This window comes from Pan troglodytes, chromosome 22 (assembly GCF_028858775.2).
Source record: "Pan troglodytes isolate AG18354 chromosome 22, NHGRI_mPanTro3-v2.0_pri, whole genome shotgun sequence".
In the NCBI taxonomy this organism is placed as follows: Eukaryota; Metazoa; Chordata; class Mammalia; order Primates; family Hominidae; genus Pan; species Pan troglodytes.
In genome coordinates this window covers 45,059,981-45,085,370 of record NC_072420.2, presented here as the reverse complement: position 1 = coordinate 45,085,370, position 25,390 = coordinate 45,059,981, and the positions used below count along the sequence as shown (strand labels likewise).

The following is a 25,390-nucleotide window of genomic DNA, read 5'->3' as shown; positions in this document are numbered from 1 at the left end:
TTGTGTCCTTGGTGACGCTGATGGGGTGAGGGGGATACCTGGGGACAAGGGGGTGGCCAGAGAGCTTTGGGTCAGGTGGAAGACAGAGGCCTGTCCAGGGAAGGGTGGGCATCACCTCGGCCAGTGCTCAGTGGCCAGGCAGCCCCAGGCTCCATCCGGAGCCTCTGCAGGGGTGCCAGGGCACATTGGCACCACCACGCAGGGGAAGCCAAGGAGGAGGGCATGTGGATGCCTGCATCCGGGCCTGGTGGGCTTGGGGATGATGCTGGAGCCCAGGTTTAGGAAAATGAAGACAGGGAGCTGATGGGTCAGAGGAGAAACTTGGGGGGTAGGGCTGAGGGGCTGCAGGACATCCACAGGCTGCAGGAAGCTCACCCGGGGATCGAGGAGAACTTCAGGCAGCCGTCACAGAGCCCCTGGCCCTGGACGTGTCAGGAACTTTATTTGTGGAAAGCACAGAAGAGCCAGCCAGGCCTGAGATGGCAGATTTAATGTCTTGGGTTTTACCACATTCCCCTCCTGAGGGCCCTCATGGTTCACGCTCCTGTGAGCTGTTGACACCAAACCAGAAGGCCCCCACGTCCCCGCCTCTTGCCCATGCCGTCCCTCCTTCCTGGGCGTGGCCAGCACGTGGCTCCCAGGGAGTAGGGAGGGAGAGCTTCTGCAGCCTCGTCCCAGGGTCCCTGGGGCCAACCCTGGCAGGGGCCCTCTGAGTCTCTTGACAGGCCTGGGCTTTGTCTGGGCTCCTGTACCCCCACGGAGTTTATCCTGACAGTCAGGAGTTCAGACAGTGCCCCTAGCCCAGGCCAGGCAAGGCTCCATGTTGAGGCACCTCGAAACATGGAGGCCCTCTTGGGGAGAATGGCAGGGCCCCTTCCTCACAGACATAGGCCTGAGGGGGCCACAGGGGACCCCGACTCTCTGGGGAACTTGCCTCAGGCCGATGACCTCCACGGTGGATGAGCTGCTCGGGGTGACACAGCCAGGAAGGGAGTGGACTCTGGCCAAGGGCCCAGCTGCACAGGCCCAGCCCCTCGCCTGATGGCCAAGGGTCCCAGGGGCCCCTCAACTCTGAGTAGCCTGTGCCCTGTCTTGAGCTCTCCTCCCGGGTCACCTTGACCCCTTCCAGTTCATGAGGTCATCTGCAGCAGACTTGCGGCAGCCGTGAGGGACAGTGGGTCCACCAAACCCCATCATGCGCAGGGCCCAGGAACAGCCTGAGTCCTGGCCAGGCTCAGGAGAGAGAAGCCCTGGTTTCTGCGGGGAACGTCTATGGACTGGAGCCGCCCAGCCTGAGGGCACAGTCAGTAGTGAGCCCCGAACTCAGCGGCTGCCTTCTGGAGGAGGGTCTTGTGGTTCGCATGGAGTGGGATGCGCCTGTCCACCACCTGCCATCGGATGGAGGCCCCCGAGTCGCAGGCGTGCAGGTTCTGGAAGAACAAGGGCACAGCTGACCCTCCCCGCCAGCCCTGCCTCTGCCCAGCTGAGCCCTACGGACTGCAGCCTTCGAGGGCTTGGGGCCTGCACACCCTCCCTTTACTCCTCTGTGAAATGGGAGGCAGGACCCCTGCGTCAGGTGCACCAGAGATGCACCCGCAAGGCCCTGAGGATCCTTCAGGGGAAGAAGATGCAGGTGCAGCTTTGCCGGGAGCTATTTAGCCCGCATTTAAAGCCCGGGGTTATTTATGGAATTTCCCATCCCAGTTCTGAATTAGGAGCATGCAGGATTGATCCAAGTACTGGGAATCCACATCCCCATAAAGAGCTAAAAGCGGCAGCCGGGGGCTGAGGGGGCCTTGCCAGCCTCACCCCTGGATGCCATCTTCGAGGCCTCCCTGGAGGATCCAGGTCCCAGAACTACACAGGGCCCTCATGGTCACCTGGCCAGCCCTGTCAGCTCTGGCCACCTGAGGTGGCTCCCTGGCCTCTCCCTGGTGCCCCGTTTGTCACTTTCTGGGCAAGACTCTGACCCTGTAGCCTCCAGTTTCTGGCCCTGGGCCCCAGGAGCATGGCCAGGTCCCTCCCTTGGAAGCCACTGAGGCACGTCCAGAATCCAGACCCCGGTCCCCGCCTTCCCTCTCCCCGGAGGCCACGCCCATACAGAGTTCAGCCTGCCAGAATCCAGACCCCCATCCCTGCCAACCCCCTCCCCGGAGGCCACGCCCATACCCGTCCCTGCCTCCCCACTCCCGCCTCCAGGGAGGCCAGGCACATACAGAGTTCAGCCTGTTCAGCTCCACGTCGTTCTGGTCCTGGAAGTGGACGCTGACGGCCACCGTCTCGATCCAGGCATTGTCCGTGTTCCTCGGGTCATCCATGTAGCCTTTGTACACCTGGATGGGCAGGGCAGGGTAAGCCCGACAGCGAGGGACACCTGAGCGGTGCCCCGGCCCACCTCGTGCCCTCCACCCTGACCCAGCTCTGAGCGCAGCTTCCGGCACACACAGGACCCCGGCCCAGCTCTCCCCAGCCCCCGCCAGCCTGCCTGGGCCTGCAAGGCGGAGCAGCCCAATGCGGGCTTCATCCTGGACAGACACGTCCTTGCCCTGCAGAGATCTCGGAAACGCCTTGGAAACGTCTGCTCAGTGAAGGAAGACAGTTTCAAAGGCCATCTGTTGTAGGAGTCCACTCATAACAGACACCCAGAACCGGCACATCCAAGGAGATGGGAAGCAGAAGCGGGAGTGCAGGGGAGGAGCTGGGGGTGACTGGGGTGATGGAATGTTCTGGAACCGGATAGAGGTGGTGGCTGCACAATGCTGTGAAGTGCTCCACGCCATGGCATTGATCACTTTTTTTTTTTTTTTTTTTGAGACGGAATCTCACTCTGTTCCCCAGGCTGGAGCGCAGTGGTGCAACCTCGGCTCACTGCAAACTCCGCCGCCTGGTTCAAGCAATTCTTCTGCTTCAGCCTCCCAAGTAGCTGAGATTACAGGTGCGCGCCATCAGGCCTGGCTAATTTTTGTATTTTTAGTAGAGACGGGGTTTCACCATGTTGGCCAGGCTGGTCTCGAACTCCTGACCTCAAGTGATCTACCCACCTCAGCCTCCCAAAGTGTTGGGATTACAGGCGTGAGCCAGCGCACCCGGCCCGTGTAGCCTGCTTTTATAAAGAGCGTCCATAAAGGGCTGGGCGCAGTGGCTCACACCTGTAATCCCAGCACTTTGGGAGGCTGAGGTGGGCAGATCGCTTGAGCCCAGTTCATGACCAGCCTGGGCAACATGGCCAAACCCTGTCTCTACTAAAAATACAAAATATTAGATGGGTGTGGTGTCTCACCGCTGCAGCCCCCGCTACCTGGGAGGCCAAGGCAAGAGGATTGCTTGAGCCCGGGAGGTGGAGGCTGCAGCAAGCCAAGATCGCGCCACTGCACTCTAGCCTGGGTGACAGAATAAGACCTTGTTTCCAAAAATAAAAATTAAAAAAAAAGTGTGCATGCATTTGTGTGAGAGAGCTGGAGATGGAGGCTTTCTAAGGAAAGATTGAGGTTTCTAAAGAAGTAAATAAAAAGTCCTGGTACAGTCGGTCCCCAGGCTGGGCATGCATGTGGGAAGGGCCCCTCCAGAGCTTGGGAGTCGGGGCGAGGTCTGAGGGAGGGGCTGGCTTCCCAGCACCCTTGGGCGCAGCTGTGCTCGAGGCAAGGGTGGATGTGGGGAGGAGGGTGGCACCAGGCCTCCAAGCAGCTGTCACACTCGAAGGCAGCAAGGGTCCTCAGCCCATCCCCCTTGATTTAGAGAGGAGAAAATGGAACAGAGAGGGAGGGCGAGATGTCTGAGGGGCCCTGCACACAGCTATGCTTCCGGGTCCTCTGGGAGCTGTGCAACGTGGGGGCAGGGGCTGGGACCACCATCACCTGGTGAAGCTGGGTGGGACCGCTGCCACCCAGTGGCGCTGGGGCAGGTCCCCAGTATCACACTGTGTTTGTCCTGCAGCCCTGGGGCACACAGGTGGAGCAGAGCAAACAGGCCAGGAATACCTCCATGCCGCACTTCAGCAAGTTCTCAAAAGACGGCCAGTGCTCCTGCCGGAGGATCCGCTTCAGCTTCCGAGGTAGCGTCTCCCCTGGCTCCCGGGAGCCCTGGACAGACAGAGGACGGAGGCAGGTCAACAGGGCACCAAAGCGGGACCTCAGGCTGCCCTGGCACCCGTCTCCACTGGCCTCCTGCCCGGCGTGGGCAGCGGCCCAGCCCTGGGAGCCACAGGCAGGCGGCGTCTCAGGCTGCAGTGACATTGCCCAGAACCCGCCGTCCACGTCAGCATCTGTGAGGCCGCCGTGGCCCGAGCAGGGGGCACTGGGCTGCAGACACAACCTCTGAGAAGCAGGGACAGCCCCCAGGGTACCCACCCTGAGCTCAGACTCCCCAAGGGTGACAGGGCACCCCCTTCCCGCTCCCCTGGCGCCTTCCCCCGGCGTCGCCCCTCCCAGCTCCCGCCCAGTGCAGCAGGCTGCCACGGCGGGTTCCCTGTTTGCATTCCCATCTCTCCCAGTCCCACCCCGGCCTGTGCTGCGGCTGGCTGGGCTCCCAGACGCTCCCGAGCGCCACCTGACTCAGGGACCCGGCTCCGGCCTGCACCTCCTCCTCCCCACACCCATCTTTCCCATTCTATTTGTCATTCAAAGTCCCACTGAAACACCCGTGGGTTTCTCATGAAGACTTTGCAGGCCACGTCAAGACGGTCCCACCTCAGCCCCATGACACTCCCACCCTCAAGTGTGCGTGCCCTACAGAGCCAGGAGCCCAGGAGGCCCCTCAGAGTGCCCCTCTCAGTGACCAGCCTGAGCTGACAGGGATGCCGGTGAGTGGGACCCCCAGACCCAACCCCACGCACCCCGCATGGAGAGGCCAAAGTGCCAGAGAGCGGAGGGTGACTCGTGTTCCAGGGCCGGGTGTGCACAGGCAGAGAAGCTACTGGGTGAGCGCAGCAGGGCAGCAAGGGGACCCCAAGGCCAAAGGCCCCCTCTGCTGCGGGGGTGGTTCCAGCTGTGGAGACAGGCCCCCAAAGCACTGGGACCCAGCAGCTGGGCCTGGGCTCCGGAGTCCCCGTTCCTGCCCAAAGGCCCTTGTGGCACTGCTGCCCTGCACACCGTGGTGGCACACACACTCCCACAGCAGCAGAGGCAGCCACCAGGCCGTGAGCTCGGGGTCAGAGAAATGCAACAGCTTCTTGCTGAGTTGTTGTAAGTGACAGACTCCCCGGATCAGGTGCAGAGGAGAGGCCCTGCGGGGCAGGCTGTACCCCAGAGGCCATGCGCCACGGCCAGGCCTGGCAGGACTCAGACCTCCTGGCAGGAACAGCCTCTTCCATCCCCTGCAGTGAGCGGGCTGGAGGGCTGCGGAGGCCAGGCTGGCCTGGGAGGAAACAAGAGCTGTTGGAGGCACTTGAACAGGAAAGGCCCGGGCCATCTGTCCCGATTGTGTGCACCCCTCCCCACAAGATGCTGGGGTGCGCTCCAGCCTCAGCCCCACAACCAGCCCCTGAGCTGAGGGGCCTGTGCACAACCCTGGGCCCTACCTGCCCCTGTCCCTGCCCCTGCCCCTACTCCTGTACCTGCCCCTACCCCTGGATGACACCGTCCTATATTTATGGCTCAGTACCTGGCCCTGAAGGTCAGGAGCTGGTTGGTGTCTGAGACACGGGTGAAGAGCTACCTCTGCCCCCAACACCCTGAACTCCACAAGGGGAGCCCAGGTGGCCTCCAGCCGCAGCCCAGCCCATGCCTGGGACACAGTAGGTGCCCTGTTAGTGTTTATGCACCAAAAGATCCTCTGATCCTGGGTTTTCCTAACTGCAACATGAGGAAAAGGGAGGAGGAGTGTCTTCTACAGACAAAACAGGCTGGGGTCTCGAACCCTCCCTGCCCAGGGGCTGCAGGGGGCTGCAGGGGGCTGGTGTTCAGTCCGTGGGCAGAATGGATGAATGGACGAGTGACCCACAGACAGCCCAGTGGACAGAGGTCCCACACGCGGCAGCCTTACCCCAGGCAGGGCCCAGTGCTCGGAGAGAGGGAGCTTCACCACCAGCACTTCCAGCATCTTCTTTATGCTCTTCCTGCAGATGGCTCCGTCCTCGTTCCGCCTCCACCTGCGGAGAGAGCGGCCATGGCTGCCCAGGACCCGCTGCCGCCTCCACCCTCCCCTGCGCCGCGGCAGGGCTGGCCCTGCCTGGGGCGGGGCAGTGTCAGGCCCACTGCAGGCTCAAACTGTGTTCTTTTTCAAGTTCTTCATCCCCAGGGAAAAGACTGAGATAGTAACCACTTAGGGGACGTCCTTCTTCACTTCCATCATAGCTGGTAGAACTAGAAAGAGACCCAGCCTTCATGGAGAATTTTTTAAACATTAAAATCCTTAGAGAGGTACCTGCCCTTTGACCCAGCTTTGCAGTTTGACCACTCTTAGAAAATGCCAGTGGGAGTCCAGTGAGGTGACGTGGGGTGCCGAGTGCCTCCTGGGGGTGACGTGGGCTGCTGAGTGCAGACTGGGGGTGATGTGGGGTGCCGAGGGCCGCCTGGGGGTGATGTGGGGGTGACAGGGGGTGCTGAGTGCAGCCCAGGGTTGACCTGGGGGTGACATGGGGGTGACGTGGGGTGCCAAGTGCCACCTGGGGGTCACATGGGGTGTGGAGTGCAGCCCGGGTGTGACGTGGGGGTGACGTGGGGTGCCGAGTGCCACCCGGGCAGGCCAAGGAAAGGCCAAAGGACTGGGGAGCAGAGGATGACTCGCACCCCAGGGCCATGTCTGCACGGCCAGAGAACCCACTGGGTGAGAGTGGCTGGGCAGCAAGAGGACCCTGAGGCCAAAGGCCCCTCCACTGGGGGGAGGTCCCAGCTGTGGAGGCAGAGGCCCCAGAGAGCACAGGGCACAGCAGCTGGGCCTGGGCCCCAGAACCCCATTCCTGCCCAATGGGGGCAGCAAGAGCCCCCGGCAGCTTCCTCAGGGACGCAGCCGTCTGGACCCGCACAGCAGGCGGCCCGTGCCCTGGGTGAGAGCAGTGGGCCAGCTGCTGGAGTGCAGAGGAGTGAGCGTCAGGGGGTGAGTGTGGAGCTGTGTCCCTGTCTGTGAATGGGTGTGGAGGAATGAGCCTGTGGTGGGGGGTGAGTGTGGGGCTGTGTTCCCGTAGATGGGTGTGGAGAGTCAGTCTGAGGGGTGAGTGTGGGGCTGTGTCCCTGTCTGTGAATGGGTGTGGAGGAATGAGCCTGTGGTGGGGGGTGAGAGTGGGGCTGTGTCCCTGTGGATGAGTGTGGAGAGGGTCTGAGGTGGTGAGTGTGGGGCTGTGTCCCTCTGGATGGGTGTAGAGAATGGGTCTGAGGGGTGAGTGTGGGGCTGTGTCCCTCTGGATGAGTGTGGAGAGGGTCTGAGGGGGTGAGTGGGGGCTGTGTCCCTGTGGATGGGTGTAGAGAGTGGGTCTGAGGGGGTGAGTATGGGGCTCTGTCCCTGGGGATGGGTGTGGAGAGTGGGTCTGAGGGGTGAGTGTGAGGCTGTGTCCCAGTGGATGGGTGCGGGGAGTGGGTCTGAGGGGTCAGTGTGGGGCTATGTCCCTGCGGATGGGAGTGGAGAGTGGGTCTGAGGGGTGAGTATGGGGCCGTGTCCCCGTGTATAGGAGCGGAGAGTGAGTCTGACGGGGGAGTATGGGGCTGTGTCCCCGTGGATAGGTGTGGAGAGTGAGTCTGAGGGGTGAGTGTGGGGCTGTGTCCCTGTGGATGGGAGTAGAGAGTGAGTCTGAGGGGTGAGTGTGGGACTGTGTCCCCGTGGATAGGAGTGGAGAGTGAGTCTGAGGAGAGAGTGTGGGGCTGTGTCCCTGCGTGTGGGTGTGCAGAGTGAGTCTGAGGGGTGTGTGTGGGGCTGTGTCCCCGTGGATGGGTGTGGAGAGTGGGTCCCAGGGGTGAGGATGTGCTGTGTCCCTGTGGATAGGAGTGGAGAGTGAGTCTGAGGGGTGAGTCTGGGGCTGTGTCCCTGTGGATGGGTGTGGAGAGTGAGTCTGAGGGGTGAGTGTGCGGCTGTGTCCCTGTGGATGGGTGTGGAGAGTGGGTCTGAGGGGTGAGTGTGGGGCTGTGTCCCTGTGGATGGGTGTGGAGAGTGAGTCTGAGGGGGTCAGAGTGGGACTGTGTCCCTGTGGAGGGGTGTGGAGGAGTGAGTCTCAGGGGTGAGTGTGGGGCTGTGTCCCCGTGGATAGGAGTGGAGACTGAGTCTCAGGGGTGAGTGTGGGGCTGTGTCCCTGTGGATGGGTGTGGAGAGTGGGACTGAGGGGTGAGTGTGGGGCTGTGTCTCTGTGGATGGGTGTAGAGGAGTGAGTCTGACGGGTGAGTGTGGGGCCCTGTCCCTGTGGATGGGTGTGGAGAGTGGGTCTGAGGGGTGAGTGTAGGGCTGTGTCCCAGTGGATGGGTGTGGAGAGTGAGTCTGAGGGGTGAGTGTGGGGCTGTGTCCCTGTGGATAGGTGTGGAGAGTGAGTCTGAGGGGTGAGTGTGGGGCTGTGTCCCCGTGGATAGGAGTGGAGAGTGAGTCTGAGGGGTGAGTGTGCATCCCTGTGGATGAGTGTGGAGAGTGAGTCTGAGGGGTGAGTGTGGGGCTGTGTCCCCGTGGATGGGTGTGGAGAGTGGATCTGAGGGGTGAGTGTCGGGCTGTGTCCCTGTGGATGGGTGTGGAGAGTGAGTCTGAGGGGTGAGTGTGTGTCCCTGTGGATGGGTGTGGAGAGTGAGTCTGAGGAGTGAGTGTGGGGCTGTGTCCCCGAGGATAGGAGTGCAGAGTGAGTCTGAGGGGTGAGTGTGGGGCTGTGTCCCTGTGGATGGGTGTGGAGAGTGAGTCTGAGGGGAGAGTGTGGGTCCCTGTGGATGGGTGTGGAGAGTGAGTCTGAGGGGTGAGTGTGGGGCAGTGTCCTCGTGGATAGGAGTGGAGAGTGAGTCTGAGGGGTGAGTGTGGGGCAGTGTCCCTGTGGATGGGTGTGGAGAGTGGGTCTGAGGGGTGAGCTTGGGGCTCTGTCACTCTGGATGGGTGTGGAGAGTGGTTCTGAGGGGTGAGTGTGGGGCTGTGTCCCTGTGGATAGGTGTGGAGAGTGAGGTTCAGGGGGTGAGTGTGGGGCTGTGTCCCCGTGGATAGGAGTGCACAGTGAGTCTCAGGGGTGAGTGTGGGGCTGTGTCCCTGTGGATGGGTGTGGAGAGTGGGTCTGAGGGGTGAGTGTGGGGCTGTGTCCCCGTGGATGGGTGTGGAGAGTGAGTCTGAGGGGTGAGTGTGCGGCTGTGTCCCTGTGGATGGGTGTGGAGAGTGAGTCTGAGGGGTGCGTGTGGGACTGTGTCCCTGTGGATGGGTGTGGAGAGTGGGTCTGAGGGGTGAGTGTGTGTCCCTGTGGATGGGTGTGGAGAGTGAGTCTGAGGGGTGAGTGCGTGTCCCTGTGGATGGGTGTGGAGAGTGAGTCTGAGGGGTGAGTGTGGGGCTGAGTCCCTGTGGATAGGTGTGGAGAGTGAGACTGAGGTGGTGAGTGTGGGACTGTGTCCCCGTGGATAGGAGTGGAGAGTGAGTCTGAGGGGTGAGTGTGGGACTGTGTCCCCGTGGATAGGAGTGGAGAGTGAGTCTGAGGGGTGAGTGTGGGGCTGTGTCCCTGTGGATGGGTGTGGAAGAGTGAGTCTGAGGGGTGAGTGTGGGGCTGTGTCCCTGTGGATGGGTGTGGAGAGTGGGTCTGAGGGGTGAGTGTGGGGCTGTGTCCCTGTGGATGGGTGTGGAGAGTGGGTCTGAGGGGTAAGCGTGGGGTTGTGTCCCTGTGGATGGGTGTGGAGAGTGAGTCTGAGGGGTGCGTGTGGGGCTGTGTCCATGTGGATAGGTGTGGAGAGTGAGTCTGAGGGGTGAGTGTGGGGCTGTGTCCCTGTGGATGGGTGTGGAGAGTGAGTCTGAGGGGTGAGTGTGTGTCCCTGTGGATAGGTGTGGAGAGTGAGTCTGAGGGGTGAGTGTGGGGCTGTGTCCCTGTGGATAAGTGTGGACAGTGAGTCTGAGGGGATGAGTGTGGGACTGTGTCCCCGTGGATAGGAGTGGAGAGTGAGTCTGAGGGTTGAGTGTGGGACTGTGTGCCCGTGGATAGGAGTGGAGAGTGAGTCTGAGGGGTGAGTGTGGGGCTGTGTCCCTGTGCATAGGTGTGGAGAGTGAGTCTGAGGGGGTGACTGTGGGACTGTATCCCCGTGGATGGGTGTGGAGAGTGGGTGAGTGTGCGGCTGTGTCCCTGTGGATGGGTGTGGAGAGTGAGTCTGAGGGGTGAGTGTGGGGCTGTGTCCCCGAGGATAGGAGTGGAGAGTGATTCTGAGGGGTGAGTGTGTGTCCCTGTGGATGGGTGTGGAGAGTGAGTCTGAGGGGTGAGTGTGGGGCTGTGTCCCCGTGGATGGGTGTGGAGAGTGGATCTGAGGGGTGAGTGTGGGGCTGTGTCCCTGTGGATGGGTGTGGAGAGTGAGTCTGAGGGGTGAGTGTGTGTCCCTGGGGATGGGTGTGGAGAGTGAGTCTGAGGGGTGAGTGTGGGGCTGTGTCCCTGTGTGTGGGTGTGGAGAGTGAGTCTGAGGGGTGAGTGTGGGGCTGTGTCCCCATGGATAGGAGTGGAGAGTGAGTCTGGGGGGTGAGTGTGGGGCTGTGTCCCCGTGGATGGGTGTGGAGAGTGGGTCTGAGGGGTGAGGGTGGGGCTGTGTCCCTGTGGATACCAGAGGAGAGTGAGTCTGAGGGGTGAGTGTGGGCCTGTGTCCCTGTGGATGGGTGTGGAGAGTGAGTCTGAGGGGTGAGTGTGGGGCTGTGTCCCTGTGGATGGGGGTGGAGAGTGAGTCTGAGGGGTGAGTGTGGGGCTGTGTCCCCGTGGATGGGTGTGGAGGAGTGAGTCTGAGGGGTGAGTGTGGGCCTGTGTCCCTGTGGATGGGTGTGGAGAGTGCGTCTGAGGGGTGAGTGTGGGGCTGTGTCCCCGTGGATGGGTGTGGAGAGTGGATCTGAGGGGTGAGTGTGGGGCTGTGTCCCTGTGGATGGGTGTGGAGAGTGAGTCTGAGGTGTGAGTGTGTGTCCCTGGGGATGGGTGTGGAGAGTGAGTCTGAGGGGTGAGTGTGGGGCTGTGTCCCTGTGTGTGGGTGTGGAGAGTGAGTCTGAGGGGTGAGTGTGGGGCTGTGTCCCCATGTATAGGAGTGGAGAGTGAGTCTGAGGGGTGAGTGTGGGGCTGTGTCCCCGTGGATGGGTGTGGAGAGTGGGTCTGAGGGGTGAGGGTGGGGCTGTGTCCCTGTGGATAGCAGAGGAGAGTGAGTCTGAGGGGTGAGTGTGGGCCTGTGTCCCTGTGGATGGGTGTGGAGAGTGAGTCTGAGGGGTGAGTGTGGGGCTGTGTCCCTGTGGATGGGGGTGGAGAGTGAGTCTGAGGGGTGAGTGTGGGGCTGTGTCCCCGTGGATGGGTGTGGAGGAGTGAGTCTGCGGGGTGAGTGTGGGGCTGTGTCCCAGTGGATAGGAGTGGAGACTGAGTCTGAGGGGTGAGTGTGGGGCTGTGTCCCTGTGGATGGGTGTGGAGAGTGGGTCTGAGGGGTGAGTGTGGGGCTGTGTCCCTGTGGATGGGTGTGGAGGAGTGAGTCTGAGGGGTGAGTGTGTGACTGTATCCCCGTGGATAGGAGTGGAGAGTGAGTCTGAGGGGTGAGTGTGGGGCTGTGTCCCTGTGGATGGGTGTGGAGGAGTGAGTCTGAGGCGTGAGTGTGGGGCTGTGTCCCTGTGGATGGGTGTGGAGAGTGGGTCTGAGGGGTGAGTGTGGGGCTGTGTCCCTGTGGAGGGGTGTGGAGAGTGAGTCTGGGGGGTGCGTGTGGGGCTGTGTCCCTGTGGATAGGTGTGGAGAGTGACTCTGAGGGGTGAGGGTGGGGCTGTGTCCCTGTGGATGGGTGTGGAGAGTGGGTCTGAGGGGTGAGTGTGGGGCTGTGACCCTGTGGATGGGTGTGGAGAGTGGGTGTGAGGGGTGACTGTGGGGCTGTGTCCCTGTGGATGGGTGTGGAGAGTGAGTCTGACCGGTGAGTGTGGGGCTGTGTCCCTGTGGAAAGGGGTGGAGAGTGAGTCTGAGGGGGTCAGTGTGGGACTGTGTCCCCGTGGGTGGGTGTGGAGAGTGGGTGAGTGTGGGGCTGTGTCCCTGTGGTTGGGTGTGGAGAGTGGGTCTGAGGGGTGAGTGTCGGGCTGTGTCCCTGTGGATAGGTTTGGAGAGTGGGTCTGAGGGGTGAGTGTGGGGCTGTGTCCCCGTGGATAGGAGTGGAGAGTGAGTCTGAGGGGTGAGTGTGGGGCTGTGTCCCCGTGGATAGGAGTGGAGAGTGCGTCTGAAGGGTGAGTGTGTGTCCCTGTGGATGGGTGTGGAGAGCGTGTCTGAGGGGTGAGTTTCGGGCTGTGTCCCCATGGATAGGAGTGGAGAGTGAGTCTTAGGGGTGAATGTGGGGCTGTCTTCCCGTGGATAGGTGTGGAGAGTGAGTCAGAGGGGGTGAGTGTGGGACTGTGTCCCCGTGGATGGGTGTGGAGAGTGGGTGAGTGTGGGGCTGTGTCCCCGTGGATGGGTGTGGAGAGTGGGTCTGAGGGGTGAGTGTGGGGCTCTGTCCCTGTGGATGGGTGTGGAGAGTGGGTCTGAGGGGTGAGTGTGGGGCTGTGTCCCTGTGGATGGGTGTGGAGAGTGAGTCTGAGGGGTGCGTGTGGGGCTGTGTCCATGTGGATAGGTGTGGAGAGTGAGTCTGAGGGGTGAGTGTGGGGCTGTGTCCCTGTGGATGGGTGTGGAGAGTGAGTCTGAGGGGTGAGTGTGTGTCCCTGTGGATGGGTGTGGAGAGTGAGTCTGAGGGGTGAGTGTGGGGTTGTGTCCCTGTGGATAGGTGTGGAGAGTGAGTCTGAGGGTGCGTGTGGGACTGTGTCCCTGTGGATGGGTGTGGAGAGTGGGTCTGAGGGGTGAGTGTGTGTCCCTGTGGATGGGTGTGGAGAGTGAGTCTGAGGGGTGAGTGCGTGTCCCTGTGGATGGGTGTGGAGAGTGAGTCTGAGCGGATGAGTGTGGGACTGTGTCCCCGTGGATAGGAGTGGAGAGTGAGTCTGAGGGGTGAGTGTGGGGCTGTGTCCCCGTGGATAGGAGTGGAGAGTGAGTCTGAGGGGTGAGTGTGGGACTGTGTCCCCGTGGATAGGAGTGGAGAGTGAGTCTGAGGGGTGAGTGTGGGGCTGTGTCCCTGTGGATGGGTGTGGAGGAGTGAGTCTGAGGGGTGAGTGTGGAGCTGTGTCCCTGTGGATGGGTGTGGAGAGTGGGTCTGAGGGGTGAGTGTGGGGCTGTGTCCCTGTGGATAGGTGTGGAGAGTGGGTCTGAGGGGTGAGTGTGGGGCTGTGTCCCTGTGGATGGGTGTGGAGGAGTGAGTCTGAGGGGTGAGTGTGGAGCTGTGTCCCTGTGGATGGGTGTGGAGAGTGGGTCTGAGGGGTGAGTGTGGGGCTGTGTCCCTGTGGATAGGTGTGGAGAGTGGGTCTGAGGGGTGAGTGTGGGGCTGTGTCCCTGTGGATGGGTGTGGAGAGTGAGTCTGATGGGTGAGTGTGGGGCGGTGTCCCTGTGGATAGGGGTGGAGAGTGAGTCTGAGGGGGTGAGTGTGGGACTGTGTCCCCGTGGATGGGTGTGGAGAGTGGGTGAGTGTGGGGCTGTGTCCCTGTGGATGGCTGTGGAGAGTGGGTCTGAGGGGTGAGTGTGGGGCTGTGTCCCTGTGGATGGGTTTCGAGAGTGGGTCTGAGTGGTGAGTGTGGGGCTGTGTCCCCGTGGGTAGGAGTGGAGTGATTCTGAGGGCTGAGTGTGTGTCCCTGTGGATGGGTGTGGAGAGTGAGTCTGAGGGGTGAGTGTGGGGCTGTGTCCCCGTGGATGGGTGTGGAGAGTGGATCTCAGGGGTGAGTGTGGGGCTGTGTCCCTGTGGATGGGTGTGGAGAGTGAGTCTGAGGGGTGAGTGTGTGTCCCTGTGGATGGGTGTGGAGAGTGAGTCAGAGGGGTGAGTGTGGGGCTGTGTTCCCATGGATAGGAGTGGAGAGTGAGCCTGAGGGGTGAGTGTGGGGCTGTGTTCCCGTGGATAGGTGTGGAGAGTGAGTCTGAGGGGCTCAGTGTGGGACTGTGTCCCCGTGGATGGGTGTGGAGAGTGGTTGAGTGTGGGAGTGTGTCCCTGTGGATGGGTGTGGAGAGTGGGTCTGATGGGTGAGTGTGGGGCTGTTTCCCTGTCGATGGGTGCGGAGAGTGGGTCTGAGGGGTGAGTGTGGGGCTGTGTCCCCGTGGAGAGGAGTGGAGAGTGATTCTGAGGGGTGAGTGTGTGTCCCTGTGGATGTGTGTGGAGAGTGAGTCTGAGGGGTGAGTGTGTGTCCCTGTGGATGGGTGTGGAGGAGTGAGTCTGAGGGGTGAGTGTGGGGCTGTGTCCCTGTGGATGGGTGTGGAGAGTGGGTCTCTGGGGTGACTGTGGGGCTGTCTCCCTGTGGATGGGTGTGGAGAGTGGGTCTGAGGAGTGAGTGTGGGGATGTGTTCCGGTGGATGGGTGTGGAGAGTGGTCTGAGGGGTGAGTGTGGGGCTGTGTCCCTGTGGATAGGTGTGGAGAGTGAGTCTGAGGGGGTGAGTGTGGGACTGTGTCCCCGTGGATGGGTGTGGAGAGTGGGTGAGTGTGGGGCTGTGTCCCTGTGGATGGTTGTGGAGAGTGGATCTGAGGGGTGAGTGTGGGGCTGTGTCCCTGTGGATGGGTGAGGAGAGTGGGTCTGAGGGGTGAGTGTGGGGCTGTGTCCCCGTGGATAGGAGTGGAGAGTGAGTCTGGGGGGTGAGTGTGGGGCTGTGTCCCCGTGGATAGGAGTGGAGAGTGATTCTGAGGGGTGAGTGTGTGTCGCTGTGGATGGGTGTGGAGAGTGAGTCTGAGGGGTGAGTTTGGGGCTGTGTCCCCGTGGACGGGTGTGGAGAGTGGATCTGAGGGGTGAGTGTGGGGCTGTGTCCCTGTGGATGGGTGTGGAGAGTGAGTCTGAGGGGTGAGTGTGTGTCCCTGGGGATCGGTGTGGAGAGTGAGTCTGAGGGGTGAGTGTGGGGCTGTGTCCCTGTGGATGGGTGTGGAGAGTGGGTCTGTGGGGTGAGTGTGGGGCTGTGTCCCTGTGGATGGGTGTGGAGGAGTGAGTCTGAGGGGTGAGTTTGGGGCTGTGTCCCTGTGGATGGGTGTGGAGAGTGGATCTGAGGGGTGAGTGTGGGGCTGTGTCCCTGTAGATGGGTGTGGAGGAGTGAGTCTGAAGGGTGAGTGTGGGGCTGTGTCCCTGTGGATGGGTGTGGAGAGAGGGTCTGAGGGGTGAGTGTGGGGCTGTGTCCCCGTGGATAGGTGTGGAGAGTGAGTCTGAGGGGGTGAGTGTGGGACTGTGTCCCCGTGGATAGGAGTGCAGAGTGAGTCTGAGGGGGTGAGTGTGGGACTGTGTCCCCGTGGGTAGGAGTGGAGAGTGAGTCTGAGGGGTGAGTGTGGGGCTGTGTCCCTGTGGATGGGTGTGGAGAGTGGGTCTGAGGGGTGAGTGTGGGGCTGTGTCCCCGTGGATGGGTGTGGAGAGTGGGTGAGTGTGAGGCTGTGTCCCTGTCGATGGGTGCGGAGAGTGGGTCTGAGGGGTGAGTGTGGGGCTGTGTCCCCGTGGATAGGAGTGGAGAGTGAGCCTGAGGGGTGAGTGTGGGGCTGTGTCCCCGTGGAGAGGAGTGGAGAGTGATTCTGAGGGGTGAGTGTGTGTCCCTGTGGATGTGTGTGGAGAGTGATTCAGAGGGGTGAGTGTGTGTCCCTGTGGATGGGTGTGGAGGGTGAGTCTGAGGGGTGAGTGTGGGGCTGTGTCCCCGTGGATGGGTGTGGAGAGTGGGTCTGAGGGGTGACTGTGGGGCTGTGTCCCTGTGGATGGGTGTGGACAGTGGGTCTGAGGGGTGAGTGTGGGGCTGTGTCCCTGTGGATGGGTGTGGAGAGTGGCTCTGAGGGGTGAGTGTGGGGCTGTGTCCCTGTGCATAGGTGTGGAGAGTGAGTCTGAGGGGGTGAGTGTGGGACTGTGTCCCCGTGGATGGGTGTGGAGAGTGGGTGAGTGTGGGGCTGTGTCCCTGTGGATGGGTGTGGAGAGTGGGTATGAGGGGTGAGTGTGGGGCTGGGTCCCCGTGGATAGGAGTGGAGAGTGAGTCTGAGGGGTGAGTGTGGGGCTGTGTCCCCGTGGATAGGAGTGGAGAGTGATTCTGAGGGGTGAGTGTGTGTCCCTGTGGATGGGTGTGAAGAGTGAGTCTGAGGGGTGAGTGTGGGGCTGTGTCCCCGTGGATGGGTGTGGAGAGTGGATCTGAGGGGTGAGTGTGGGGCTGTGTCCCTGTGGATGGGTGTGGAGAGTGAGTCTCAGGGGTGAGTGTGTGTCCCTGGGGATGGGTGTGGAGAGTGAGTCTGAGGGGTGAGTGTGGGGCTGTGTCCCCATGGATAGGAGTGGAGAGTGAGTCTGAGGGGTGAGTGTGGGGCTGTGTCCCCGAGGATAGGTGTGCAGCCTGAGTCTGAGGGGGTGAGTGTGGGACTGTGTCCCCGTGGATGGGTGTGGAGAGTGAGTCTGAGGGGTGAGTGTGGGGCTGTGTCCCCGTGGATGGGTGTGGAGAGTGAGCCTGGGGGGTCCGTGTGGGGCTGTGTCCCTGTGGATAGGTTTGGAGAGCGAGTCTGAGGGGTGAGTGTGGGGTTGTGTCCCTGTGGATGGGTGTGGAGGAGTGAGTCTGAGGGGTGTGTGTGGGCCTGTGTCCCTGTTGGTGGGTGTGGAGAGTGGGTCTGAGGGGTGAGTGTGGGGCTGTGTCCCTGTGGATGGGTGTGGACAGTGGGTCTGAGGGGTGAGTGTGGGGCTGTGTCCCTGTGGATGGGTGTGGAGGCGTGAGTCTGAGGGGTGAGTGTGGGGCTGTGTCCCTGTGGATGGGTGTGTAGAGTGGGTCTGAGGGGTGAGTGTGGGGCTGTGTCCCTGTGGATGGGTGTGGAGGAGTGAGTCTGAGGGGTGAGTGTGGGGCTGTGTCCCCGTGGATGGGTGTGGAGAGTGTGTAAGTGTGGGGCTGTGTCCCTGTGGATGGGTGTGGAGAGTGGGTCAGAGGGGTGAGTGTGGGGCTGTGTCCCTGTCGATGGGTGTGGAGAGTGGGTCTGAGGGGTGAGTGTGGGGCTGTGTCCCCGTGGATAGGAGTGGAGAGTGAGCCTGAGGGGTGAGTGTGGGGCTGTGTCCCCGTGGATAGGAGTGGAGAGTGAGTCTGAGGGGTGAGTGTGTGTCCCTGTGGATGGGTGTGGAGAGTGAGTCTGAGGGGTCAGTGTGGGGCTGTGTCGCCGTGGATGGGTGTGGAGACTGGATCTGAGGGGTGAGTGTGGGGCTGTGTCCCTGTGGATGTGTGTGGAGAGTGAGTCTGAGGGGTGAGTGTGTGTCCCTGTGGATGGGTGTGGAGGAGTGAGTCTGAGGGGTGAGTGTGGGGCTGTGTCCCTGTGGATGGGTGTGGAGAGTGGGTCTGTGGGGTGACTGTGGGGCTGTGTCCCTGTGGATGGGTGTGGACAGTGGGTCTGAGGAGTGAGTGTGGGGATGTGTTCCTGTGGATGGGTGTGGAGAGAGGTCTGAGGGGTGAGTGTGGGGCTGTGTCCCTGTGGATAGGTGTGGAGAGTGAGTCTGAGGGGGTGAGTGTGGGACTGTGTCCCCGTGGATGGGTGTGGAGAGTGGGTGAGTGTGGGGCTGTGTCCCTGTGGATGGGTGTGGAGAGTGGATCTGAGGGGTGAGTGTGGGGCTGTGTCCCTGTGGATGGGTGAGGAGAGTGGGTCTGAGGGGTGAGTGTGGGGCTGTGTCCCCGTGGATAGGAGTGGAGAGTGAGTCGGGGGGTGCATGTGGGGCTGTGTCCCCGTGGATAGGAGTGGATAGTGATTCTGAGGGGTGAGTTTGTGTCCCTGTGGATGGGTGTGGAGAGTGAGTCTGAGGGGTGAGTTTGGGGCTGTGTCCCCGTGGATGGGTGTGGAGAGTGGATCTGAGGGGTGAGTGTGGGGCTGTGTCCCTGTGGATGGGTGTGGAGAGTGAGTCTGAGGGGTGAGTGTGTGTCCTGGGGATCGGTGTGGAGAGTGAGTCTGAGGGGTGAGTGTGGGGCTGTGTCCCTGTGGATGGGTGTGGAGAGTGGGTCTGAGGGGTGAGTGTGGGGCTGTGTCCCTGTGGATGGGTGTGGAGGAGTGAGTCTGAGGGGTGAGTTTGGGGCTGTGTCCCTGTGGATGGGTGTGGAGAGTGGATCTGAGGGGTGAGTGTGGGGCTGTGTCCCTGTAGATGGGTGTGGAGGAGTGAGTCTGAAGGGTGAGTGTGGGGCTGTGTCCCTGTGGATGGGTGTGGAGAGAGGGTCTGAGGGGTGAGTGTGGGGCTGTGTCCCCGTGGATAGGTGTGGAGAGTGAGTCTGAGGGGGTGAATGTGGGACTGTGTCCCCGTGGATAGGAGTGGAGAGTGAGTCTGAGGGGGTGAGTGTGGGACTGTGTCCCCGTGGATAGGAGTGGAGAGTGAGTCTGAGTGGTGAGTGTGGGGCTGTGTCCCTGTGGATGGGTGTGGAGAGTGGGTCTGAGGGGTGAGTGTGGGGCTGTGTCCCCGTGGATGGGTGTGGAGAGTGAGTCTGAGGGGTGAGTGTGGGGCTGTGTCCCTGTGGATGGGTGTGGAGAGTGAGTCTGAGGGGTGAGTGTGGGGCTGTGTCCTTGTGGATGGGTGTGGAGAGTGGGTCTGAGGGGTGAGTGTGTGTCCCTGTGGATGGGTGTGGAGAGTGAGTCTGAGGGGTGAGTGTGGGGCTGTGTCCCCGTGGATAGGAGTGGAGAGTGATTCTGAGGGGTGAGTGTGGAGCTGTGTCCCTGCGGATGGGTGTGGAGAGTGGGTCTGAGGGTTGAGTGTGGGGCTGTGTCCCCATGGATGGGTGTGGAGAGTGAGTCTGAGAGGTGAGTGTGGGGCTGTGTCCCTGTGGATGGGTGTGGAGAGTGAGTCTGAGGGGTGAGTGTGGGGCTGTGTCCTTGTGGATGGGTGTAGAGAGTGTGTCTGAGGGGTGAGTGTGTGTCCCTCTGCATGGGTGTGGAGAGTGAGTCTGAGGGGTGAGTGTTTGTCCCTGTGGATGGGTGTGGAGAGTGAGTCTGAGGGTTGAGTGTGGGGCTGTGTCCCCGTGGATAGGAGTGGAGAGTGAGTCTGAGGGGTTAGTGTGGGACTGTGTCCCCGTGGATAGGAGTGGAGAGTGAGTCTGAGGGGTCAGTGTGGGCCTGTGTCCCTGTGGATGGGTGTGCAGAGTGAGTCTGAGGGGTGAGTGTGTGTCCCTGTGGATGGGTGTGGAGAGTGACTCTGAGGGGTGAGTGTGGGGCTGTGTCCCTGTGGATGGGTGTGGAGGAGTGTGTCTGAGGGGTGATTGTGGGGCTGTGTCCCTGTGGATGGGTGTGGGGAGTGGGTCTGAGGGGTGAGTGTGGGGCTGTGTCCCTGTGGAGGGGTGTGGAGAGTGAGTCTGGGGGGTGCCTGTGGGGCTGTGTCCCTGTGGATAGGTGTGGAGAGTGACTCTGAGGGGTGAGTGTGGGGCTGTGTCCTTGTGGATGGGTGTGGAGAGTGGGTCTGAGGGGTGAGTGTGGGGCTGTGTCCCTGTGGATGGGTGTGGAGAGTGGGTGTGAGGGGTGAGTGTGGGGCTGTGTCCCTGTGGATGGGTGTGGAGAGTGAGTCTGACCGGTGAGTGTGGGGCTGTGTCCCTGTGGAAAGGGGTGGAGAGTGAGTCTGAGGGGATGACTGTGGGACTGTGTCCCCGTGGGTGGGTGTGGAGAGTGGGTGAGTGTGGGGCTGTGTCCCTGTGGATGGGTGTGGAGAGTGGGTCTGAGGGGTGAGTGTGGGGCTGTGTCCCTGTGGATAGGTTTGGAGAGTGGGTCTGAGGGGTGTGTGTGGGGCTGTGTCCCCGTGGATAGGAGTGGAGAGTGCGTCTGAAGGGTGAGTGTGTGTCCCTGTGGATGGGTGTGGAGAGCGTGTCTGAGGGGTGAGTTTCGGGCTGTGTCCCCATGGATAGGAGTGGAGAGTGAGTCTTAGGGGTGAATGTGGGGCTGTCTTCCCGTGGATAGGTGTGGAGAGTGGGTCTGAGGGGGTGAGTGTGGGACTGTGTCCCCGTGGATGGGTGTGGAGAGTGGGTGAGTGTGGGGCTGTGTCCCTGTGGATGGGTGTGGAGAGTGGGTCTGAGGGGTGAGTGTGGGGCTCTGTCCCTGTGGATAGGTGTGGAGAGTGGGTCTGAGGGGTGCGTGTGGGGCTGTGTCCATGTGGATAGGTGTGGAGAGTGAGTCTGAGGGGTGAGTGTGGGGCTGTCTCCCTGTGGATGGGTGTGGAGAGTGAGTCTGAGGGGTGAGTGTGTGTCCCTGTGGATGGGTGTGGAGAGTGAGTCTGAGGGGTGAGTGTGGGGTTGTGTCCCTGTGGATAGGTGTGGAGAGTGAGTCTGAGCGGATGAGTGTGGGACTGTGTCCCCGTGGATAGGAGTGGAGAGTGAGTCTGAGGGGTGAGTGTGGGGCTGTGTCCCCGTGGATAGGAGTGGAGAGTGAGTCTGAGGGGTGAGTGTGGGACTGTGTCCCCGTGGATAGGAGTGGAGAGTGAGTCTGAGGGGTGAGTGTGGGGCTGTGTCCCTGTGGATGGTTGTGGAGGAGTGAGTCTGAGGGGTGAATGTGGAGCTGTGTCCCTGTGGATGGGTGTGGAGAGTGGGTCTGAGGGGTGAGTGTGGGGCTGTGTCCCTGTGGATAGGTGTGGAGAGTGGGTCTGAGGGGTGAGTGTGGGGCTGTGTCCCTGTGGATGGGTGTGGAGAGTGAGTCTGATGGGTGAGTGTGGGTCGGTGTCCCTGTGGATAGGGGTGGAGAGTGAGTCTGAGGGGGTGAGTGTGGGACTGTGTCCCCGTGGATGGGTGTGGAGAGTGGGTGAGTGTGGGGCTGTGTCCCCGTGGATGGGTGTGGAGAGTGGGTCTGAGGGGTGAGTGTGGGGCTGTGTCCCTGTGGATGGGTTTCGAGAGTGGGTCTGAGGGGTGAGTGTGTGGCTGTGTCCCCGTGGGTAGGAGTGGAGTGATTCTGAGGGGTGAGTGTGTGTCCCTGTGGATGGGTGTGGAGAGTGAGTCTGAGGGGTGAGTGTGGGGCTGTGTCCCCGTGGATGGGTGTGGAGACTGGATCTCAGGGGTGAGTGTGGGGCTGTGTCCCTGTGGATGGGTGTGGAGAGTGAGTCTGAGGGGTGAGTGTGTGTCCTTGTGGATGGGTGTGGAGAGTGAGTCAGAGGGGTGAGTGTGGGGCTGTGTTCCCATGGATAGGAGTGGAGAGTGAGCCTGAGGGGTGAGTGTGGGGCTGTGTTCCCGTGGATAGGTGTGGAGAGTGAGTCTGAGGGGGTGAGTGTGGGACTGTGTCCCCGTGGATGGGTGTGGAGAGTGGTTGAGTGTGGGACTGTGTCCCTGTGGATGGGTGTGGAGAGTGGGTCTGATGGGTGAGTGTGGGGCTGTTTCCCTGTCGATGGGTGCGGAGAGTGGGTCTGAGGGGTGAGTGTGGGGCTGTGTCCCCGTGGAGAGGAGTGGAGAGTGATTCTGACGGGTGAGTGTGTGTCCCTGTGGATGTGTGTGGAGAGTGAGTCAGAGGGGTGAGTGTGTGTCCCTGTGGATGGGTGTGGAGGGTGAGTCTGAGGGGTGAGTGTGGGGCTGTGTCCCCGTGGATGGGTGTGGAGAGTGGGTCTGAGGGGTGACTGTGGGGCTGTGTCCCTGTGGATGGGTGTGGAGAGTGGGTCTGAGGGGTGAGTGTGGGGCTGTGTCCCTGTGGATGGGTGTGGAGAGTGGGTCTGAGGGGTGAGTGTGGAGCTGTGTCCCTGTGCATAGGTGTGGAGAGTGAGTCTGAGGGGGTGAGTGTGGGACTGTGTCCCCGTGGATGGGTGTGGAGAGTGGGTGAGTGTGGGGCTGTGTCCCTGTGGATGGGTGTGGAGAGTGGGTCTGAGGGGTGAGTGTGGGGCTCTGTCCCTGTGGATGGGTGTGGAGAGTGGGTCTGAGGGGTGCGTGTGGGGCTGTGTCCATGTGGATAGGTGTGGAGAGTGAGTCTGAGGGGTGAGTGTGGGGCTGTCTCCCTGTGGATGGGTGTGGAGAGTGAGTCTGAGGGGTGAGTGTGTGTCCCTGTGGATGGGTGTGGAGAGTGAGTCTGAGGGGTGAGTGTGGGGTTGTGTCCCTGTGGATAGGTGTGGAGAGTGAGTCTGAGCGGATGAGTGTGGGACTGTGTCCCCGTGGATAGGAGTGGAGAGTGAGTCTGAGGGGTGAGTGTGGGGCTGTGTCCCCGTGGATAGGAGTGGACAGTGAGTCTGAGGGGTGAGTGTGGGACTGTGTCCCCGTGGATAGGAGTGGAGAGTGAGTCTGAGGGGTGAGTGTGGGGCTGTGTCCCTGTGGATGGTTGTGGAGGAGTGAGTCTGAGGGGTGAATGTGGAGCTGTGTCCCTGTGGATGGGTGTGGAGAGTGGGTCTGAGGGGTGAGTGTGGGGCTGTGTCCCTGTGGATAGGTGTGGAGAGTGGGTCTGAGGGGTGAGTGTGGGGCTGTGTCCCTGTGGATGGGTGTGGAGAGTGAGTCTGATGGGTGAGTGTGGGTCGGTGTCCCTGTGGATAGGGGTGGAGAGTGAGTCTGAGGGGGTGAGTGTGGGACTGTGTCCCCGTGGATGGGTGTGGAGAGTGGGTGAGTGTGGGGCTGTGTCCCCGTGGATGGGTGTGGAGAGTGGGTCTGAGGGGTGAGTGTGGGGCTGTGTCCCTGTGGATGGGTTTCGAGAGTGGGTCTGAGGGGTGAGTGTGTGGCTGTGTCCCCGTGGGTAGGAGTGGAGTGATTCTGAGGGGTGAGTGTGTGTCCCTGTGGATGGGTGTGGAGAGTGAGTCTGAGGGGTGAGTGTGGGGCTGTGTCCCCGTGGATGGGTGTGGAGACTGGATCTCAGGGGTGAGTGTGGGGCTGTGTCCCTGTGGATGGGTGTGGAGAGTGAGTCTGAGGGGTGAGTGTGTGTCCTTGTGGATGGGTGTGGAGAGTGAGTCAGAGGGGTGAGTGTGGGGCTGTGTTCCCATGGATAGGAGTGGAGAGTGAGCCTGAGGGGTGAGTGTGGGGCTGTGTTCCCGTGGATAGGTGTGGAGAGTGAGTCTGAGGGGGTGAGTGTGGGACTGTGTCCCCGTGGATGGGTGTGGAGAGTGGTTGAGTGTGGGACTGTGTCCCTGTGGATGGGTGTGGAGAGTGGGTCTGATGGGTGAGTGTGGGGCTGTTTCCCTGTCGATGGGTGCGGAGAGTGGGTCTGAGGGGTGAGTGTGGGGCTGTGTCCCCGTGGAGAGGAGTGGAGAGTGATTCTGACGGGTGAGTGTGTGTCCCTGTGGATGTGTGTGGAGAGTGAGTCAGAGGGGTGAGTGTGTGTCCCTGTGGATGGGTGTGGAGGGTGAGTCTGAGGGGTGAGTGTGGGGCTGTGTCCCCGTGGATGGGTGTGGAGAGTGGGTCTGAGGGGTGACTGTGGGGCTGTGTCCCTGTGGATGGGTGTGGAGAGTGGGTCTGAGGGGTGAGTGTGGGGCTGTGTCCCTGTGGATGGGTGTGGAGAGTGGGTCTGAGGGGTGAGTGTGGAGCTGTGTCCCTGTGCATAGGTGTGGAGAGTGAGTCTGAGGGGGTGAGTGTGGGACTGTGTCCCCGTGGATGGGTGTGGAGAGTGGGTGAGTGTGGGGCTGTGTCCCTGTGGATGGGTGTGGAGAGTGGGTCTGAGGGGTGAGTGTGGGGCTCTGTCCCTGTGGATGGGTGTGGAGAGTGGGTCTGAGGGGTGCGTGTGGGGCTGTGTCCATGTGGATAGGTGTGGAGAGTGAGTCTGAGGGGTGAGTGTGGGGCTGTCTCCCTGTGGATGGGTGTGGAGAGTGAGTCTGAGGGGTGAGTGTGTGTCCCTGTGGATGGGTGTGGAGAGTGAGTCTGAGGGGTGAGTGTGGGGTTGTGTCCCTGTGGATAGGTGTGGAGAGTGAGTCTGAGCGGATGAGTGTGGGACTGTGTCCCCGTGGATAGGAGTGGAGAGTGAGTCTGAGGGGTGAGTGTGGGGCTGTGTCCCCGTGGATAGGAGTGGAGAGTGAGTCTGAGGGGTGAGTGTGGGACTGTGTCCCCGTGGATAGGAGTGGAGAGTGAGTCTGAGGGGTGAGTGTGGGGCTGTGTCCCTGTGGATGGTTGTGGAGGAGTGAGTCTGAGGGGTGAATGTGGAGCTGTGTCCCTGTGGATGGGTGTGGAGAGTGGGTCTGAGGGGTGAGTGTGGGGCTGTGTCCCTGTGGATAGGTGTGGAGAGTGGGTCTGAGGGGTGAGTGTGGGGCTGTGTCCCTGTGGATGGGTGTGGAGAGTGAGTCTGATGGGTGAGTGTGGGTCGGTGTCCCTGTGGATAGGGGTGGAGAGTGAGTCTGAGGGGGTGAGTGTGGGACTGTGTCCCCGTGGATGGGTGTGGAGAGTGGGTGAGTGTGGGGCTGTGTCCCCGTGGATGGGTGTGGAGAGTGGGTCTGAGGGGTGAGTGTGGGGCTGTGTCCCTGTGGATGGGTTTCGAGAGTGGGTCTGAGGGGTGAGTGTGTGGCTGTGTCCCCGTGGGTAGGAGTGGAGTGATTCTGAGGGGTGAGTGTGTGTCCCTGTGGATGGGTGTGGAGAGTGAGTCTGAGGGGTGAGTGTGGGGCTGTGTCCCCGTGGATGGGTGTGGAGACTGGATCTCAGGGGTGAGTATGGGGCTGTGTCCCTGTGGATGGGTGTGGAGAGTGAGTCTGAGGGGTGAGTGTGTGTCCTTGTGGATGGGTGTGGAGAGTGAGTCAGAGGGGTGAGTGTGGGGCTGTGTTCCCATGGATAGGAGTGGAGAGTGAGCCTGAGGGGTGAGTGTGGGGCTGTGTTCCCGTCGATAGGTGTGGAGAGTGGGTCTGATGGATGAGTGTGGGGCTGTTTCCCTGTCGATGGGTGCGGAGAGTGGGTCTGAGGGGTGAGTGTGGGGCTGTGTCCCCGTGGATAGGAGTGGAGAGTGAGTCTGAGGGGTGAGTGTGCATCCCTGTGGATGAGTGTGGAGAGTGAGTCTGAGGGGTGAGTGTGGGGCTGTGTCCCCGTGGATGGGTGTGGAGAGTGGATCTGAGGGGTGAGTGTCGGGCTGTGTCCCTGTGGATGGGTGTGGAGAGTGAGTCTGAGGGGTGAGTGTGTGTCCCTGTGGATGGGTGTGGAGAGTGAGTCTGAGGAGTGAGTGTGGGGCTGTGTCCCCGAGGATAGGAGTGCAGAGTGAGTCTGAGGGGGGAGTGTGGGGCTGTGTCCCTGTGGATGGGTGTGGAGAGTGAGTCTGAGGGGTGAGTGTGGGTCCCTGTGGATGGGTGTGGAGAGTGAGTCTGAGGGGTGAGTGTGGGGCAGTGTCCTCGTGGATAGGAGTGGAGAGTGAGTCTGAGGGGTGAGTGTGGGGCAGTGTCCCTGTGGATGGGTGTGGAGAGT

At 61.5% G+C, this 25,390-nt stretch overlaps 1 protein-coding gene and 2 non-coding genes across 12 annotated transcripts in view; all 3 read right to left on the bottom strand.

Moving 5' to 3' along the window:
- Positions 1–475: 475 nt before the first annotated feature.
- The window catches only part of TRPM2 (transient receptor potential cation channel subfamily M member 2), a 137,763-nt gene continuing 112,848 nt past the window's right edge, over positions 476–25,390 (bottom strand). For all 10 annotated transcript variants that reach the window (XR_010154459.1, XR_010154458.1, XR_010154460.1 and 7 more), the window contains 4 exons: positions 5,980–6,085; positions 3,978–4,079; positions 2,217–2,333; positions 476–1,430 (listed from right to left, as the gene is read on the bottom strand). Coding sequence is in view for 4 of the 10 variants with exons in the window: in XM_024352442.3 (XP_024208210.1) it covers positions 1,305–1,430; positions 2,217–2,333; positions 3,978–4,079; positions 5,980–6,085 (451 nt within the window). In the remaining 6 variants the exon portion in view is untranslated. The remainder of the gene's footprint in view (positions 1,431–2,216; positions 2,334–3,977; positions 4,080–5,979; positions 6,086–25,390) is intronic.
- LOC112206693 (Z6 small nucleolar RNA) lies at positions 4,036–4,111 on the bottom strand. Its single transcript, XR_002941124.1, has one exon. It is a non-coding gene; the product is annotated as a Z6 small nucleolar RNA (small nucleolar RNA).
- LOC112206692 (Z6 small nucleolar RNA) lies at positions 5,966–6,026 on the bottom strand. The gene has a single exon (XR_002941123.1). It is a non-coding gene; the product is annotated as a Z6 small nucleolar RNA (small nucleolar RNA).